The 18,487-nt window shown below is 53.0% G+C and overlaps 4 protein-coding genes across 4 annotated transcripts; 2 read left to right on the top strand and 2 right to left on the bottom strand.

The window, feature by feature from the left end:
• Positions 1-1,896: 1,896 nt before the first annotated feature.
• SMAC4_04214 (uncharacterized protein) lies at positions 1,897-3,048 on the bottom strand (the record flags this gene model as incomplete). The annotated part of the gene is made up of 2 exons (XM_003346734.2): positions 1,897-2,635; positions 2,747-3,048. 2 exons carry the CDS (start codon positions 3,046-3,048, stop codon positions 1,897-1,899), a joined length of 1,041 nt encoding a protein of 346 aa, XP_003346782.2.
• Positions 3,049-3,942: 894 nt separating this feature from the next.
• On the bottom strand, positions 3,943-6,315 carry SMAC4_04213 (uncharacterized protein; the record flags this gene model as incomplete). Its single annotated transcript, XM_003346733.1, has 1 exon — positions 3,943-6,315. The coding sequence occupies one exon, from the start codon at positions 6,313-6,315 to the stop codon at positions 3,943-3,945; it is 2,373 nt and encodes a 790-aa protein (XP_003346781.1).
• Positions 6,316-10,198: 3,883 nt separating this feature from the next.
• Positions 10,199-16,655, top strand: SMAC4_04212 (uncharacterized protein; the record flags this gene model as incomplete). Its single annotated transcript, XM_003346732.2, has 4 exons — positions 10,199-11,235; positions 11,413-11,736; positions 11,816-15,990; positions 16,059-16,655. Exons 1-4 carry the CDS (start codon positions 11,064-11,066, stop codon positions 16,653-16,655), a joined length of 5,268 nt encoding a protein of 1,755 aa, XP_003346780.1. The 5' UTR covers positions 10,199-11,063.
• Positions 16,656-16,847: 192 nt separating this feature from the next.
• On the top strand, positions 16,848-17,851 carry SMAC4_04211 (uncharacterized protein; the record flags this gene model as incomplete). The annotated part of the gene is made up of 1 exon (XM_003346731.3): positions 16,848-17,851. One exon carries the CDS (start codon positions 16,848-16,850, stop codon positions 17,496-17,498), a length of 651 nt encoding a protein of 216 aa, XP_003346779.2. The 3' UTR covers positions 17,499-17,851.
• Between the last annotated feature and the right edge of the window lie 636 nt (positions 17,852-18,487).

Below are 18,487 nucleotides of genomic sequence, written 5' to 3'. Positions count from 1 at the left end.
TCAAACGCAGTGGCAAAGGTTAGGACTGACGCGTTGGACATGGTGGTATTGATACTGATTCTCGATAGTGTCCGGCGGAGGGTTGAGAGCGGAGCACGGTAATGCGATCTCCTATCATCGGATATTCCCTCCCCCACTTCCTGTGCAGAGTGGAAGCTGATGACCGATGATTGCCTGGATTGCATGGGGCGGAGAGTGTCCATCGAGTCCCGACTGGGCTCGGGCGGAAAGACATGACGATGGTGCTGCAGGATACGGGCCGTCACAAAACTTTCCAGTGATACCCGACTCCTGATGGAAGGTAGAAAGCCGACCGCGCTGGAGTGCCTTGAGTCGGCTCGTTGACGGAGCTGATCTGCAAGGTTTTGGATCTCTCCTGCTTGATGAGCTTGAGATGCCAGCAGGTCATTTCTTTCTGGTTGTCAGCAGTTGGAAATAATGAGACCAGGTCCTCTTACAGCTTACATCTGCAGTTGTAGTTCTGCTACCAGCGCAGTGTTGTGTGATTGACCATCGGAGTTGCTGCCGTGACTGCTGTCGATACTTGTTCTGCTGTTCCCGTTCCTGACGTTGTTGTTTTCGATCCGGTTCTCCTCGGCAATAGTGGCATTCTTGTTCAAGTCCCAACACAGCCTCGACCAGCGCCATATTCGTCTTCAACTGGGAAATTCGAGTCGCAAGTGCTGTGTTCTGCTGCCTAGAGCTAAACGCGGCTCGAAGGAGACTGCGGTGGAAAAATGATTCCGCTTCTCTGAGGACGCCTTCTGATTCTATTTTCAGGCCTTCAAGGATGCCATGATTTATCAGAGAGCATAAAATCATGGAGTCATGATTCGTTGCAGCCCGCCGCTCAAGCCATTCAACCGAGTCTATAACCAGCCCCCTGAAGTCCTTGAATCTCTGATAATTCAAAACATGGGCATCTTTGGCGGTCGCAAGTGTATACCTAGAGGTGGATTCGAACAGCAATTCTTGGAGTATCATTATCAGGTTAAGAATTTGAACTTCAAATCCAAACATGAAGACTTTGGGAGCCGCCTCAAATATCTCCGCCATTGAGGAGGACTGGATCGCGCACGATCTTTATGACATAAAATGAACAGCGGCCGAAATGCATAAGAATAAATAAATAGAGGTAGGAATCAACAAAGGATCAGTCTTTGGGCCCTAGTTTGTGAAAAAGGTCAGGAACCCGTTTTACTGCGCTGTTGCTTTGGGCAGCAAAGGCAAAAAGCGTTTAGGTGATGTGGCAGCACCACCTCGTCCCTCATTCGTCACTTCTTCAGCTGAATAAACGCACCACACACAACTCACCATGGCATCAGGCTTGATACCGTGGTCAGTCGTGAGAACCAATGCACCGAACACATTATGGTACAGTTTGCCACACGCCTTCGCAATATTTGCACATGCATCAATATGTCTTCATCACACCTCCAAATTCAACCTCTAGGCATTTTTTACATGGAGTAATTCCGAACAAGCCCTGGCGGATCTGTTTTCGAATGATCGTCAACCCTATCACAGCTTGGAAAGATGGGAACCATTTAGCTAACGAAGCGGTCATGTAAATAAACCGAACCTGAACGGTCTGACACTCATTGCTTTAGATGGGAAAGGCCGTCGCAACAATATTATCAGGACCATAAGAAGATGGAAACACATTTGGGAGCATCCATCAAGGAGAATTCCATATCAAAATGCCTAAAGACTGAATTGAAAAGATATCGTGAAGACGCTCAGATGTATAAGGTACTGACCGTAACAGATTCGGCTTATTCTTACCACCCATTCGGCAAGCAATATTTCAAGAAGAAGCATGAGAAGGAGTTCAGCTAAGCAATACACCAGCATTGTGCGACAGCACGTCTGTCAACCTGAAAGATCCTATATTTCCTACCGGCCAGTCCTATCGCCCATCATAGCCCTCGCTGACCCTTTGTCAGAGCAAACCAATGTCTGGCCTTTTTTTCCTTTTTTTCCTTTTTCAACGCGTGTATCGGGGGTGCGCCTGCTCCGCTCCTTGCCGTGACGGACCTTTGCTACGAAGTACTTTCGTTGGAGCAGACCGCCAATCTTGTCGTCACGGGCGGCAGCAAGGGCGAGGAGCTCGTCTCGATCGCTTATGGAAATCAAGGGGCGATCGGTTCGATCGTGACGCTCGGACAGGAGGGACAGGTAGTAATCTCTGGCGTCTGAAGGTGATTCGTCATCGTTGGATGGAGAAAGAGAAGGTGAAGAGTCTTCTTCGTCCTCGCTATCATCCGAACCCGACTCTTTGTCTTCCGCTTCGACGTCGCCTGATCCTTCTTCGTGTTTCGATCTCTCCTTCATCTGTTCGGCGATTTCGACAAGGAGTCCTAAGGTCTCAGGAGACTTGGCGGTTGAGCTGACGATTGCCTCTAAAGCCTCGAGTTGTCCAGTGCTATGCTCGTTCTCCTCGGCGATCTCGGCGTTTGGGCTATTGTGGGGGAGGGTAATAAACAACGGTTGGCCCGCAGAAAATGGGCCAGAGGCGGCGGTATGGGGCAGTTGGGCGTTGCCTCTCTTGTTGGTTCTTTTGTGCCATCTAATCTCCCTAATGATGTTTTGAAGTCCATCCACGAGCTCCTTGGGACGGCTATCGTTCTCGTTCCTTGTACGGTTTTTGTCCCACTAGGTCATAAGCTCAGACTGAATATGCTCAGGGACCTATACGAGTTAAGAAAGAAGAATCGACAGCTGCGGTCGAAGTTGTTTAACTTACAGGAACGCACATCTGATGATGACCATTCTTCGCGCATTGCCAACACGCAACGCCAAGTCTACTTGGTTGTAGCATTTCTGGCCGGGAGTTTTGAAAGCCCTGGAGATGCATGGGCCGCAGGGCATGTGCCTCTCGGTGTCTTGCTCGGAGCCATTCTTCTTGGCTGTGGTAACCTCCGGGACTCCTTCGGCGGTCTCGGTCGAATCTTCTTCTGAGGATGACACCTCAAAGTAGCTGTCGATGCGTGGCCGTTTCCTTGGGGCGTGATCGCGGCGTGAGCTCGAGAAGTTGATATCGGCCATTGTTGCCTATTCTGGCACGAGACGATTGACGGCTTTGTCTAACAGAATGGGTGAAGTCGATCAATGGAAGCGGCCGTAGGTGTTGAAGGTAGAAGATCAAGAAGGATGGGACGTGGAAGCTCACACTCAGCACTTTTCCCGGAACGCACTTTATATGGGAAAGAATAGTCCAGTTTGTTGAGTTTGTCATAATTCAATCACGGTAACGGCGTCATTGGGCACGCATGAAGCAAGTGTTCGGCTCCTGAAAACAGCAAGAATCATATGAGGACTCGGAGCGCACAATCAGAAACTCTTTGGCTGGAGCAAGCCATCCATATCATCACCATCATCAACAACAACGTCGTCGACTCCATACATCACATTCTGTCCAATGGGCATGGTCTCACGGTGCTCACCACTTCAAGTACCGACCCATATCCATACCATCCCGCCAATCCGACACCTATGTTCCTCTACGTATCTGAAACCCGAAGAACGGATATTCATAAGTACCCGCTTTGAAAAGAACAATCACATACGACCACACCCACTGGAAAGCTCGGGATCCCGTCCGCTCTCCCATAGATAAGTCAGTGAGGGCCAGACTAGTAGTTGGGTCGGTGACGACCAGCGAATCCCTGGTGTTGTATGTATTTTTGTGTTCTCGCGTGGTTTTCCTTGCTATTAATCCTTTTTTGCCAATTACCTGTGTATGTACCCTTGTTGTTGGTGTTCCAACATGTCTTTTTGTTTTGTTTGCAACGGGTTGAGGTAACATCATATAACTGCATTCCATATACGTTGCTTATCATCTACAGTTGACCGCCCCAGACATATTTATACGTTCGTACATCCGTTGCTTTTCGTCTTCTGTTGTTCAGGAAAGCACAAAAACTTCCCCTCCCAATTAAACTAAACCTCCGTACTCATCTCATCCCTCCCTGTAAAGATCTTCCACAGCCTCTTACTAACCGCCGGACCCACCCTCTTCTCGCCCACTTCCCCTTCCTTATTAATCACCCTTCTCACATCCTCCAGCGTCAGCGGCCCGCCCCTTTCCAGGGCGTTCACCAGCCTTCCGACACTAGGATACTCATTCGCAATACCCATAGCGATGGGCGTCGTGACCCTCGCCACCTCCTGCAGCGTGCGCACGTATATGTCTTTCCGCTCGATGCCCGTGCGGACCTGTCCGCTGTCCATACAAAACCCGGCCGCTTTCATCAAGTGGTCTTCGTGGCGTGTTTTGTAGGGCGCGATGGCGAGCTGTTGCGTGAAGAGCTGGAGCTGCGTGGCGGTGTCTTGGGCGCAGGTGGTGTGGAGGATTTGCAGGGAGTGAAGCAGTTGGAGCTGGAGGAGGGCGGTGTCGATTTGCATTTCGTTGATCTGAAGAGGGGGGTCGTTTTTCTTGGTCGTCCGACGGGCAGGGGCTGCTGAGGCAGAAGCGGATTGTTGTTCGTCCTCCGCTAGACGGGAGCGAACCGCCGAGGCAAACTCATTGTTGCGCTTGTTGCGGCTTTTGGAGAGTAGCTGTTTCAGGCCTTCGATTAGGTAGATCGTTTGATGGCCCGGGAAATGGCGTTGCATCTTGAGGACGTGCGCTTCGAGATTGTGGCCCTCGGCGCCCATTGCGAGCTTGGCGAATTCAGCGGCGGGGAGGATGACGAGGCTGAACTTCTCGGTCTCGATGGTCTCGGGGATGGGGTCGTAGTGATGGCGTTCTTCGTCGTAGCAGGATTTGACGACGCGGCGCCAGCGCACAACATTGTCTACTGGAGAGGCCCAGGTGTTGACCTCCTTGACGTAGACCTTCTTGAGAAACTCTTCGGTCTTGATCCTGGCGGCCTGGCCGAGGCTAGACGGGAGATCCACGATCATCTCAGGCGTGGCGGTTCCCTTTTGGATCTTCAGCCTGTTGGCTTCGGCGCGGGCGGCGGCACGCTGCTTCTCTTCGGCCTTTTGTTGCCTCTCGCGCTCTCTTTCTTGCCTTTTCCTTTCCGCTGCGGCTTTCTTTTCGAGAGCCTTATCCTCTCTTTCTCTCGCTCGTTCCTCGGCCGTTTTCTTTGCGCCTCCTGCTGCAGGCTTCGGTCTTGTGGACCCTGTTGTTGTGGACGCAGACTTGGTGAATGGTCGTTTCGTAGGTCCCGACGGTTCAGTTCGATTAACTGGGAAGCGGAGATCGGATATGTCTGGGAAGTCATCATCGTCTTCGTCGGACAAAGGGGTAGCGACTCTGTCTTCGTCCGAGTCATCGAGGCTAATAACGTTCGATTGACTTCTCCCTAGTGGGCGGCGAGGACTAGGTTTCGCTGGAAAGGGGGCCGAGCTCGATATGGGATCCCATGCTGCAGGCGTGGTCGTCACCTTTGACGGTTCCCGTGGTTGCGGATTCATCTTCGGTAACGGAGTGTCTGCAAATGGATCATCATCGGAATCGTCGTTTGGTGGTGGTGGTATCCTGTTCGCTCTTAAAGGAGTGGTTGCAAACGGATCATCATCGACGGAATCGTCTATGACGGTGACTTCTGGTGTGACTTTCGCAGATGCAGATGCAGACGCAGGTCCTTTTCCTTTTCCTTCTCGGGTGGGCCTGGGTCTTAGGGGCGGGCTCGCAAAAGGATCAGAGTCGTCGTCATCATCACGGAATGTTGGTTTTGGCGCTGGGGCTGGCGCTGGGGCTGGCGCTGAAGCTTTGGATATCCTTGGGCTCGAAATATGAGGAGAGCTAGAAAACTCGAGATCTTCTATCACCCTACTGCTACCACTCCTCAACGGCCCTGCCCAAGCGGGGCTCTTGGTTATCGCTGGGACATGTGTCTGAGCCAACCGAGACCTCGGGCTGTTGGACCTTTGGACTGGAGGGGATAAGCGCTGTCGCTTCCTAGCTGGCTCGCTTATTCGGTCACCTCCAGTTGTCGGTCTGGCAATATTTTCGATATCGAGAAAGCCGTCGGAAGAAAGCCATGACGTGTCAATGTCGTGTATCGAAGTTTCCTTCTGCGTTATACTCCGAGCAGAGCCATTGATGGACTTTAGTTCTTGGCCGTCTCCCGTGCGATCAGAGGTGCCGTGCCCTGGTTCTTTCCTGGTGGGAATCTTAGGCGCAGGTATTGGCAGTTCATCATCGGCTGTGAGGTTAAAATGGTCGTAGTCTAGATCATCATAGAGAATGTTTTTCTGTGCGCTAGGCGGGACACGCGACGAAGAGGACTTATTGTTGACGGCTGATGTTGGTTGAGGTTCTACCTCTGGGCTGGAGATAAGGTCGATAACGTCTGGGGGCATGACTCAAGGCTTCAATGGTTCGCAGAAACTCGATGAATTCTGTGAGTTCCTCTCCATAGCCCAAGTCGCCAATGGTGACAATGACGCGAGGTCTCGAGTTCAAAATGCGCGTCGGACGTTTGTGGTAGGGAAGTTCTCGGCGAATTCTCCGTTTGCAATATCGCGGAGTGTCGTTTCAGCCTCTGCTTTTTTTTTCTTGCTTTTTTTCTGGTTTTCGCGACTATTCGTCCGGTATTACAACGCGACAGGAGACGGCGTTGCGACAGCGTTGACGGGATGCGGTGCGGTACGGAGCGGTGCGGTGACATGGTGTGACGACATGACGCGACGGGAAGACGCTTTGGAGCACGAACTTGACGCGGGCTTCATGTGACCTGAGCTTAATTAGACCCCGCTCCCCACTTGCCGTCCCCGTCACTTCCCATCTCCACTCTCCAAACGCTGCTCCTCGGTTTCTCCACTCTTTTGTGTTTTGCTGCTGTTGTTGGTTCAGTTTGTTTGCCGACCCGACCAGGCCGTCCCCGTTCGCACTATCAAAATCGCAATGACCGACGACCGACTGATCGACGACCTCTTGCCCCGGGCCCCGGATTCAAATGTCAATGGTTCCGTTGATGAAACGTTGCCATAGCCGGCTATAGTGGGCCACACAAAGACGAAGCGAAGAACAGGATCAACAGAATGGAAAGAAGCTGAGGAAGCTCATCTCTCTCCTTCTCTGTCTAAGACTCCATGTGCTTTTCGTTCGTTTGCCTCAAAGACAGACCATTAACCATTCCGACACACCGTACCGGAATGGGTCGGCATCACAGTGCTGCTGGCAGCCTCCAACACATCGCCCGTTTTATGAAGGATAAATCTCTGCTCCCATCACTGTTCCTTCGCGCATACAACAACGAGATTAGATGAGATTGATTCTTCGAATCCCTGCATTTCCAAATTCGAAAATAATGTCTCGGCATTGGGAGGGAGTCCGCTTGCACGTGGATATCGTTCGTTCGGTCGTCCAACTGCAGTCCGTCTGTCTGTCCATCTTCTCTTTATCGAGAACCCTGGCAACATGCCAAAGATGGGGCTTCCCAGGCGCGCCCCGTCACGCCGTGATCTCTTCCTCTCTTCCTCATTCGTCTTCTCATTCCATTCTTCTCTTTCACACGGTCGGCGAAAGAAGCGAAAAGACGTTGAACCGAAACAGGCCCGAACTGGCTGACAGACATTTGACAGTGGCTTTAAAATTCAACGGGGAAGCTAACGCAGGTGCACGGTCACAGATTATCCATCCAAATGTCACCGAGGTGTCAGTGCTTCTGGTATTCTGGCAAACGAATCCGGAGCATGCTCTCGTTTGGGAGACTGTTGCCGTTGTTAAGACGCGGGAAGGTCAACCAGGGTGGAAGATGCAGCACGCCATGGCCGTTCCTCTGTGCACTCCGCGATATTTATGTGTGCGTAGGTTCTCAAGATATGGAAGAGACCTCGACCTTATTTTTTGAAGCTTCAATAAAATGGCCGGCAATGGCAACGCAGCATAGGTAACCAAAAACATCAGGCCATCGATCTTTCGCGAGAATGTATCGGCGGCCTTGGCTAGGTCTAGAAGGGGTAAGGTATCCGGAGCCTGCCCAGGCTAGTTTCTCCGAAGCCCGACGGGACACATTATTTTTCATGGTTCCCACTGTGTCGGTGGATGGATTGCATTTTTCTGCCCGTTGATATTCAGTTCCGCACAGACCGCCCATTCTGAAGACGAGGGAAAGATGCAGACCCTCAAGGGTCAATCAAGGCGTCCCATGAAACGATAGATAGCAAGCGCACCCCGCATTCTGGCATCAGATCGTATCGCTGTGGTTTTGTGTACGATCGAGTTGATGCGTGTCTCTTTTGGCCCTTCTAAAATCTGCGCATCCGGAAATGGAAGAAGAGGGCGTTGAGTAATTCGGTCCAGCTCGGGGAGTTAACCTGTATCAAAGCTTACTGACAAAACAGGAAAGTGTTCGGTCGTCTGTAGCCTCACAAGGACGAAATTCTGAGCGCTTTCGATTCCCACTTGGGTGAAGTAAATAACGGAATGCTTGTAATCTCGAAATGGCCGGATATCTCGAATTACAATCTGGGGAGAACCCCTTCTAACGAGCCATGGTGAAGCACTGCCCATTTCCGAGAAGGGCTGTCGGATATCGGCTTGTTGATTGGACAGAGGGGCCCGCCTTGAGCTGAATGGAGCCCGCCTTAAGGGCATGTCTTGCGAGCAACAGCGAATTGCGTGTGCGTGTGTTCCTGGTTCCTGAAAAGCCGTGCCTGTTTTCGTGCTGTGTGCCTGCAGATCCAGACAGAACCGAGCCAGACCCCCTTGCTTTGGCTTGCTTCTTTGGCGGTTTTTGTGTTGTGTCCTGTGGTGTCGCCCGCTTCGCTCGCATCTGCTCAGTCACAAAAGGAATCTTGAGACCCCACTGCCGCTAACGTCGGGAGGTTCATCCCAATCACATCCACTGGCACCTTTGCGCCGTGTGCCTTGATAGCGCTCATGCACCCCTGAATTTACACCAAAAGAAGAAGGCTTCCAGAATGGGAGTGCGTTGGGTTCGTTGGGTTGGGTAGATTGGGTCGTGGTTAGGGCCAAGGAGGGAAAGACAAGGCGACGATCTCAGGGGAAGTTTGGTGATGAGCGGGTGAGGTTCTTTGGGTTTCCCACCCCGCAAAAGGGCATACAGAACCCATATGTATTGTGCTATATTTACATATGGAAATGTCCATTCGTCTTTAAATATCCTCGATAGCGTACGTTGTGCTGTCAGTGTTTGTTGTTTAGAGTCGCGATTGTGTCGATTTTTTGTGTGACGGGCGTTGAAGGTTTGGGCTTTTAGCTTCCCTCCAAGCAGAAAAGGGGTCCATTGGTTCATCTGATCTGTGTGATCCGCGAGAGACTACACTGCACCATTTCAACAGATGCGCAGTGTTATGTAGAGCCTCTCGCCTAAAGTATAACACAGCATCCCGCGCATGCAGATAGATGCAGTGGCGTGGGGAGGGTGCTGTTGTTGGAAAGGGAAAAAAAGAAGCAAGCACGGGTGCCCCTCATTCATCTCGCCATCTCGTTGGTGGGTTGACGATTCTGTACAGGTGCAAACGATTGCGACGCCCATCATGTTTGTTTTTTGTTCCTTTCCCGGCATCCCCGCCCTCTTAATCCGGACCTGGTTTGCATCGAAAACGGTGACAGGAGTACAGAAAAAAAAGAAGAAAAGGAAGGGCGAAAAAGGGAGGTTTGCCTTTTTGAGAGGCAACCGAACGGGGAATGTTCGTACCAACTTCGTACCCGACCACATCAGAGCAGCAAGGATGTCTTTACTTTGCCATGTTCCCCAATCCCTAGATGTCGGGTCCGGCTGGAGCTCCCTCTGTTTGTGGTTCAGGTTCCCTTGTGATTGCTGTCCTAGCAAAGGCAAACCACCCAGCTGGGAACAGGAGATGTCTGTTTCTCAGGTCCGTGTCTCGCACAATCAGCGAGAGATGGAAAATGATTTCTCATTCGCTCCCGATCTGGTCAAGGCAAGTTAGCCAGGGCCATGTTCCCCAAAGCGTACTAACTCAATCGGAATGGCTTGGCCGGATCCCCAATCAGGAGCGATTCTCGTTGCTTCCTTCCTCTCCAGTTTGTTCAGGGGATGGCAGTGGATGGGGGAGGTGGTGCCAGTGGCCGCGAGTGGGTGGTGACTGACTGACTGCCCTGGCTGGTGCGAATTGCTAGCGTTGGTAATTTGCGACACGGTCTACACCCCGGTCGGTCGGTCAGCGCAATCAAATAAACAAGCAGAGGTCCCCAAACCACCTTTCAGCCCAGAGATCCTGAACCACTTTTTTTTTTTGATTTTTTTTTTTTTGATTTTGAAGCATTTGGTTTTGCCAGCATCTTGCCCGCTCGTCGACCTTGGGCGAAATAAAAAAAGAAATCAAGGCCGGTATTGATAAGACATCCACTCCCGACACCCGTCTAACACAAGCTCGCGGTCAGCTGGAACATATGACGCCCGCTGTGCAAGTTAAAGCTGGATAACACCCGCCTCCCCGCGAGGGGTCCGCAGTCCGCCATTCCGTCCATCCATCCAGACCTTCTCTATCAGAACATAGCTACACCACAGCTACAACTCCACGGCTACCACAGCAGCTACCTACCACGGCGAACATTCCCTCCTTTTGTCCAGTCCAGCATTCCAGAAGCATCCCTCCGCCAAACCCCCATACAGTAATTACGAGATACCCGACGGAGGAGACTGTATTTTACGAGACCAAAGACTCAGGAGAAACAACGACTATACGCTACCTACCTACCCTCAGGCTATCCCTTACAGCGCATTCCAGAATCACCCACCACCACACGGGCATCCAATCCCAATTGGCGACCAGTCGTTACTCTGAACCCAACAAGCCGTCGAGCAGCCCGAAACCAAGTTTATTACCATCCCGTTCGGTTGCTGGCCGTCATTCGCTATTCGTCGCTCCCTATATTTTTGCCCAACTATTAAGCAGGCAAGCAGTGCAGCCAGGCGCACAAGAGTGTGTGGGACGCTGGGAATCAGTTCGGCCTGGGCGGTAGTGCAAGTGTTGCAGTTGCTGCAGGTGGTATTGCGCAGTCGCATTGGTCCGTCAGCGCCGCCCGTCAGCGGTACCCAAGCCTGAGGTCCAAACGGCAATTTCACAAGCCGTCCGTTCGCTTCCAAGGAACAGATCGATCATAAAAAGCTAAAACGATGGACTTCGCCTCTCCTCCAAATTCCCCGGGCGGTTCCAGCCTACCTCAGCGACCCATGAGCGCAATGGTCCGTCCAGCACCGAGAAGCAGCAGTCGCATGAGTATCACCAGCAAGACTGGTGGTGGGAGTCGAGCGTCGGACGACGATGTCAAGACTGCAGTCAGAGTCGGTACGTACCCCCCACAACACCTGTACCCCTTTTTTTACTACCCCCTCTGTGGCCGCCAGCTTTCCAGCTGCGGCATTCCAGCAACTACATGCAGCGCCGAGAGAGGCAGCCACTCACGCCTGCAAGAAAAAAGACATGAACAACGTTGATGCTGACACCGCATTTTGCCATCGGTAGCGGTGCGCGTGAGGCCGCCCCTGGGTCCAGACGATCCAGGATACGATCTTGTCCCACAGCGATTTCAGCGGTCAATGGTGCAAGTCCAAGGAGAAACCGGAGTAGCCATCGATTCACCACAGGGCCGCAAGTTGTTCGTGTTTGACAGGGTTTTTGGCCCCGAAGTCGACCAGGAGGGTGTCTGGGAGTATCTTAGCGACTGTGTAAATGCTTTCACGCAGGGCTACAATGTCTCGCTTCTCGCCTACGGCCAGTCGGGCGCCGGCAAGTCGTACACCATGGGCACTGCAGGCCCCGATGTGCAGGATGACCTAGAGGCCATGGGTAAGTGCACCTGGCACCGGCCTCTGAGACATGCAGGTGCCCTCCCACCAAGGAGTTTGTGTGCTAACTGCACGTGTAGGAGTCATTCCGCGGGCCGCCATCGCCCTGTTCGAAAAGCTGGACGGCTCAAGTCCAAAGCCCCAAGGCGCGGCTTCAAAACGGGCTTCCATGTCCCAGCTGCGTGCTCCCTCGAGAGCGACGCTCCAGCCTTCTCACATCGACAAGGATTGGAAGTTGACTGCGACTTACGTTGAGATCTACAACGAAAGCCTGCGAGATCTCTTGATCCCAGAGCAGATTCCACAGCATGAGCGCGGCACCGTCACCATCCGTGAGGATGTCAAGGGGAACATCATCCTCACGGGGTTGCAGCAAATCGAAGTCAACTCGGTCGACGATCTAATGAATGTGTTAGCCCAGGGTTCAGCACTCCGCCAGACCGATGCGACAGCCATCAACGCCCGTTCTTCGAGATCCCACGCCGTCTTCAGCCTTAACTTGGTACGAAAAGGGGCCAAGGGTCCGACGGCGCCCGCCGATAAACGCATGTCGATGCCGCTCGAGGCCATGTCCGGTACAGAGGCCATGGTCACCACCGATAGCAAGATGCACTTCGTCGATTTGGCCGGTAGCGAACGTCTCAAGAATACCGGAGCTCAAGGCGACCGTGCCAAGGAGGGTATCTCGATCAATGCCGGTCTGGCCGCCCTAGGCAAGGTTATATCGCAGCTTTCGTCACGGCAACCAGGAGCGCATGTGTCGTACCGAGATTCGAAGCTTACCCGCTTGCTTCAAGATTCTCTGGGTGGAAATGCGATTACGTACATGATAGCTTGCGTAACCCAAGCCGAATTCCACCTTAGCGAAACACTCAATACGGTACAATATGCCCAGAGAGCGCGAGCGATTCAGAGCAAGCCGAGGATACAACAGGTGGATGATGGCGACAAACAGGCCATCATCGAGCGTTTGAAGGCGGAGGTTGCATTCCTGCGAGAGCAAATTCGGAGTTCGGAGAGGGGTGGGGGTGACAGACGTAGCATGTTGCTAGCTCCTGGGGAGAGGTCCGAGCGGCAGAACGAACGGGAGGTCGAGCTCCAGAATCAGCTGCTGGACGCCAGGGAAAACTATACCACGCTATCCCAGCGACACGCGAAGCTGATTTCCGAGATGGCCAAGGCGCGGGAGAACGAGTTTGCCGAAAATCAGCATCTCGAGGAAAGCTTGGGTGAAAGCGCCACCGAACGTCTAAACCGCTCAAACAGTTTCGCTCAGGCCGTCGAGCAGGTCGTTCTCGAATACGAGAAGACAATCCAGTCGCTCGAGCAGTCCCTTGCCAGCACCCGGGCCACCCTCGCTAACACCGAGACTACGCTGCTTGAGAAGGAATCAAAGTGCGCATATACGGAGACCATCAACACTCAGCTCCAGGCAAGGCTGCAAAAGCTAATGGACCGCGAGGCTAGCACGGAGAATTATCTACATGACTTGGAGGCTAAGTTGGATACCCATACTTCGGGGGAGGAAAAGAACGCCACCATTATCACCGAGCTCCGCAAGGAAATTGCCCGTGTACGGGAAAATGAGGCAAATGCAGAGGACTATATCTCCACCTTGGAAGAGCGTCTCGCCGAGGCTGATCAGGATGCTGAGCTGATGCAGAGGGAAATTGACCGACTTGAGCAGGTTATTGAACGCCAGCGTAGTCTCGGAAAGCTGGACTCCTTGCTAAACGAACTTGACCACATCCAGCAAGATCCGCCAACCATCCCCGAGAACGAGCATGAACTCACCAACGGAGCCCGCCATCGAAAGTCGATGGCCAGCCGGGACTATGCCAACCATTCGCGTAGCCAGAGCCATGTCAGTCACCGAAGCCAGTTTGAGGAACCAATCCGTGAGAGCAGTGAGGAGGACATTCCTGAGGAAGACGAGGAGGATTTCGTGACCCCAATGGAGAATGCGGCCCATTCGACACCGAAGGCGTCGCACGCTCAACTGGCCGGCAAGAATGGTTCGAAATTGGTACCTGTGGATAAGTTCGAAACCGTTACCAAGGAGCTTGTCGAGCTCCGAACTGAGCATGAGACAACTCTGCATGACTACAGCGCTCTCCAAGCTAAGCACGAGGAGGCTCTCCGGGCGCTCGCGGAGTTGCAGGATACCATCGATGAGGCCCGCCATCCGAGCCGCGTACGGGATTCCATTCTTTCGGTATCAGCACCGGGTACGAGGCCCATGTCCTTCATGTCGGGCGAGACCAAGCCTGGTCACCGATCTTTGTCATCCGAGTTGTCATCGGCTCTGGGTTCGCACACAGTTGTTACGGACGCTTCGGATGCTGAGACTGCCAAACACCACGATTCGCATGTTGACGAGGCGGACGCCGATGCTCAAATTCAAAAGCTGAAGTCCATTGCCGCTGCAAAGGAGGCCGCTGAGAGGGAGCTTGCAATGCGGTACGCTCAACTGGAGGAGAAGCACCAGGAAACTCTCGATGTAGTGGAAGAACTGAAGACGGAGATTGCAAAGGCCCAGGCTCTCAATGTGGAATCTTCGATTTCAAGAACCAGCACACCGGTTATCCGTCGTAAGTCCAGCCAGAATGTGATGATCATCGATCGCGCCCATCGCTCTTTCGCCACGCTGAGCAACATCGCATCCGAAAATCTACATGATCCAGATGTGATGGCCAACTTCGAGCTCAACTTGAACGCCGCTATGCACGAACTCCACGCGCGCTCTGAGAGGATCCAGGAACTGGAGGTGGATGTGGCGACAGCGAAGAAAGAGATGGAGACCAAGATGACCATTATCTCTGGCCTGACTCGTGAGAGGTCTAGCTTGAAGGCGTCATCGCCGATGGATATGGCCATGGTTTCCAGCCTGAGGGAACAGCTGGAGAGGAGTGAGAAGCAAGTGCAGGAGTTGCGGGAGTCCAACGCCATTCGGCAGAGGGAGCTCGAGGCTCAGATTTCCGAGTTGCAGCATGCCCTGCATCAGGCTGGTGTTGATCCTGCGACGGTTTCTCCCAAGGTGTTTGACGGAGATTCGGATGCGCAGGCGAAGAGGATCCTTGAGCTGGAGGCCGAACTTCGCGGCTGGGAAGCCAAGCACAAGGCTGCGTTGGAGAACCTCCAGGACTCGGAAGATAGGATGAAGTCTTCCATGGCCGAGCTTGGAAGCCAGATCTCATTCCTGACCACACAGCTTACCGAGACCGAAACCCAGTCCAGCATGTTGAGCTCGCGCCTTGCCCAGACCGAGGGTCAAGTCACCTCGCTGAACGACCAGCTTGCCCAGAACGGACACAAGGAGCCTGAAGGCGACGAGGCCGCAAAGGAGAAGAAGCACAAGGAGCTTGTCGAGTTCCTCCGCCACGAGATCGATGACTACAAGGAGCTCATCAACAGGACACAGGCCAAGGCCACACAGGCCGAAGAGCAGGCCGCGGCCACCAAGGCCCTGCTTGATGCTGCCACCAGAGAACGCGATGATGCCGCTGCTGAAGCCGAACACAACAAGCAGCTCCTGAACCAGCTTGAGGAGTCAATCACCGAGCACGAGCAAACCATCAAGGCCCACCAGGAGAGCTTGCATGCCCTTGAGCTGAACCATCAATTAGAACTTGAGGAGGCAAGAACCGCTTCCAGACGGGAGGTTGAGGCTGAGATGAAGGCCCTCAAAGCTGAGCATGCCGAGAAGGTAAGACGTCTCGAAGAAGAACTTACCGATGCTCGGGAGGATCTCCTGAGGGTTGCCACTCAGGTCGCTATGGCTCTTGGCCTCGAAGTCAGCATCGAGAAGCTGTCGGAGCGCATCGAGGATCTCCTCGAATCTCGCGATGTCGTGGACCTGGAGCAGAAGAAGCGTGGCGAACTGGAGCAGCATGTTGTCGAGCTCACGTCCATCAACGACCAGGTCATGAACGAACTAGAGTCTGTTAAGGCCGCTCTCGCGGACATGTTGGTCACGGAGAATGACAAGACCAGAACTCTTTACCCTGTCAAGGAATCCGTGGCCCTGGTCAAGAAGAAGATGGTCGATTTGGAGACGAAGAACAAGAAGAACTCGCGCCTTGTGGAGGAGCTCGAGGATCAACTGCAGAGCAACTACGACCAGGTGCAGCTCACGAGCAATAGGCTGTCGACTTTGCAGTCCGAGAAAACCCAGCAGCTGGAGGAGGCCAATGCTGCCAAGATCAGGCTGGAAGAGGAGCTGAAGGTTGCCCAGGAGCAGTACGCTGCTCTTCAGGTATGCTGACCTTCACTACCCATCCCCTTTACCCGTATTAATCGCCATTTACTAACCATAATTTCTAGACCAAGTACAACGTGCTGTCCGAACAAGCAGCGTCGGTTCCTCAACGCTCCGACTCGAAGTCAGCACCCAACCCGAGTTCTCCCCTCCGCAAGTCGAACTCCGTCCAGTCCCTCCCCTCGCCCCCGCCTGCGATTCCTCTCCCACCGCTCCCCGCCGATCGCGCAAACGGCGCCGTCTCCCCTACAAGTGGCGCTCCCCGCCCTCCCTCGAAGGACATTCTTGCCGCTGCACTTTCAAACCAGCAGTTCCAAGCCATTCAAGAAGACCAGGAAGCCCGCATTCGCATCATCGAGAAGAATCTCTCGGCTGAGAAGCAACTTACCGCCACCCTGGAAGAAGCGCTCACCGATCTCGAGACGCAACAGCTCAAGATCAAGGCCGACGCCGATGCATGGAAGCGCCGGGCCTCCGAGCTCGAGGCCGAGCTCAAGGAGCTTAAGGACAAGCCCCAGGTGGACAACCGGTGGAGCCTGCAGCAGGTTGAGGAAGAGCGGAAGAAGCGGGTGGACGCCGAGCGGGCGCGACAGCATCTCGAGGAGAGAATGCAGAGCCTGGCAGGCAAGAAGAAGAAGAAGGGGAGCCTGAACTGTTTTTAGGGGGGCGCCCGCACCCGGTTGCCCTTGTCGGCCCTGTCCTACTGTTCAAGCGCTACGAGCGTTGGTTGTTTTGGTTTATCATCAATGGGTGGGGGTGGCCGGAGTTGCGGTTGTGGTTGCTGTGGCCGGAAAAGCTGCGGGTGTTGCTGCGGCCCCAAGTGTGGGTGTGGAAACGGCTTGGTGAACAGCGGGATGGTCGTTCCTGCGAACACGCCTGCCATGCCTACCATGCCCACCATGCCCACCATGCCCACCATGGTGGGGCGGCGCAGTCGTTCTGGTAGTGGTGTTAGTCTACACGGAAGTGTTGGGGGTGGTGGTGGTGTTGGTGGTGGTGTTGGTGGTGGCCTACGGAGGCGGGCTGTGAGTAGTGCTAGTCGTGTCAGTACTACTAGTGCCGGTGGACGGCGCAGTCGCGCTGGCAGTGTTGCTAGTGGTGGCGGTGGTGGAAGACTACGCAGTAGTGCTGGCAGTGTTGCCGGTACGAGTGTCGGTAGTGGTGGAAGCACCGACTATTGCTGCGGGTTGATGGATAATGAGAAGAAGAACAAAAAAAACAAGAGTAAACTTACGATACCCGTCAAGAGGAGGAAGAGAAGAAGCAGCAGCGTTATCAAGGGGAAGATGAAGGAACAAAGAGGACGAGAGTCGTCAGAAGGTGCAGCAGCAAAGGAACGGAAAGAGAAAGTGAGGAAAAGCGGCGGGAGTCATCATTATCAGCTTCACCGGCTGAAGCTCTTGTTGGAGAGAGAGAGCACGTTGCAGCGGAAACTCATGTTGGAGAGGGAAATATCTCTGCAGCGGAAGATCGATGCGAATCCGGATTTTTCGTACATGACATGAACAAAGTTGGTTTTGACCTCACCCCCTCCCATCACCCCTTACTAGGAAGGACGGGAGTGAGCAAAAGAGAGAGAGAGGATCATTGGGACGAAGCGATGGGATGCCAGGAAATGGGATGGGGAACTGGTCAATTGGACTGGATGAATGGATGGGCAATGTTGATTTCTTTTGCGTTTTCTCTGTGCTTGTTTGTTTCTTTGTCTTTTTTTGGCTATATATCCCCCCTTCGAGCGCGCGACCCGTGCGTGCTTCTTCTTTACATATACCTTAGTACCACCGTGTTATGCCCCCTGTATGTATGTGTCCTACTTACTATACCTATGTTGTGCGAACAACACTATGAATAAGAATCAGACTAAGAACAAGAACACGAACAAGAAGAAAGTGATGTCTGCAAAATGCCTGATGAGTCCCAATGAAAGGCCTCCTAGCCTTTTTTTGTTGCCTTTGGCATCTTGCGAGACGTTGTGTAATCAGGAGGAGACGTGAAGAGAGCTTACGTACAGACTTCACTGCGACTAATAAGAGAAAAAAAAATGGAATGGTACAACGGAAAATCATACGAGACTCCAAGCACGGCGAAAGAAAAAGGAAGAATACTGTAGACCATCCAAAAGTTGAATAAAAAAAGGCAAAGGAAAAAAACATACAACACCAGGGATTCGCTGGTCGTCACCGACCCAACTACTAGTCTGGCCCTCACTGGCTTATCTATGGGAGAGCGGACGGGATCCCGAGTTTTCCAGTGGGTATGGTCGTATGTGAAAGAATAGCCTAGTATTACTCCCTATCTGTGGGAGTTCACGCTGGCTTGCGTTTATTCATGTGCGTGCTTTTCGTATAGCACCTGTTTTAAAATTATTCAACTTCACGCGAAGTAATTCGAGGCGCTCAACATGAGTTGCAGCTTCCCTTTGGACAGCTAGTTGGCTAGTTGGCCGCTTTTCTTCAGGAAATAACATAATGCTGGTTTGTTTGTTAGTTCGTTA

This window comes from Sordaria macrospora, chromosome 5 (assembly GCF_033870435.1).
Source record: "Sordaria macrospora chromosome 5, complete sequence".
Taxonomy (NCBI): Eukaryota; Fungi; Ascomycota; class Sordariomycetes; order Sordariales; family Sordariaceae; genus Sordaria; species Sordaria macrospora.
The sequence above is the reverse complement of the archived record's forward strand: the minus strand, read 5'-3'. Positions and strand labels throughout refer to the sequence as shown.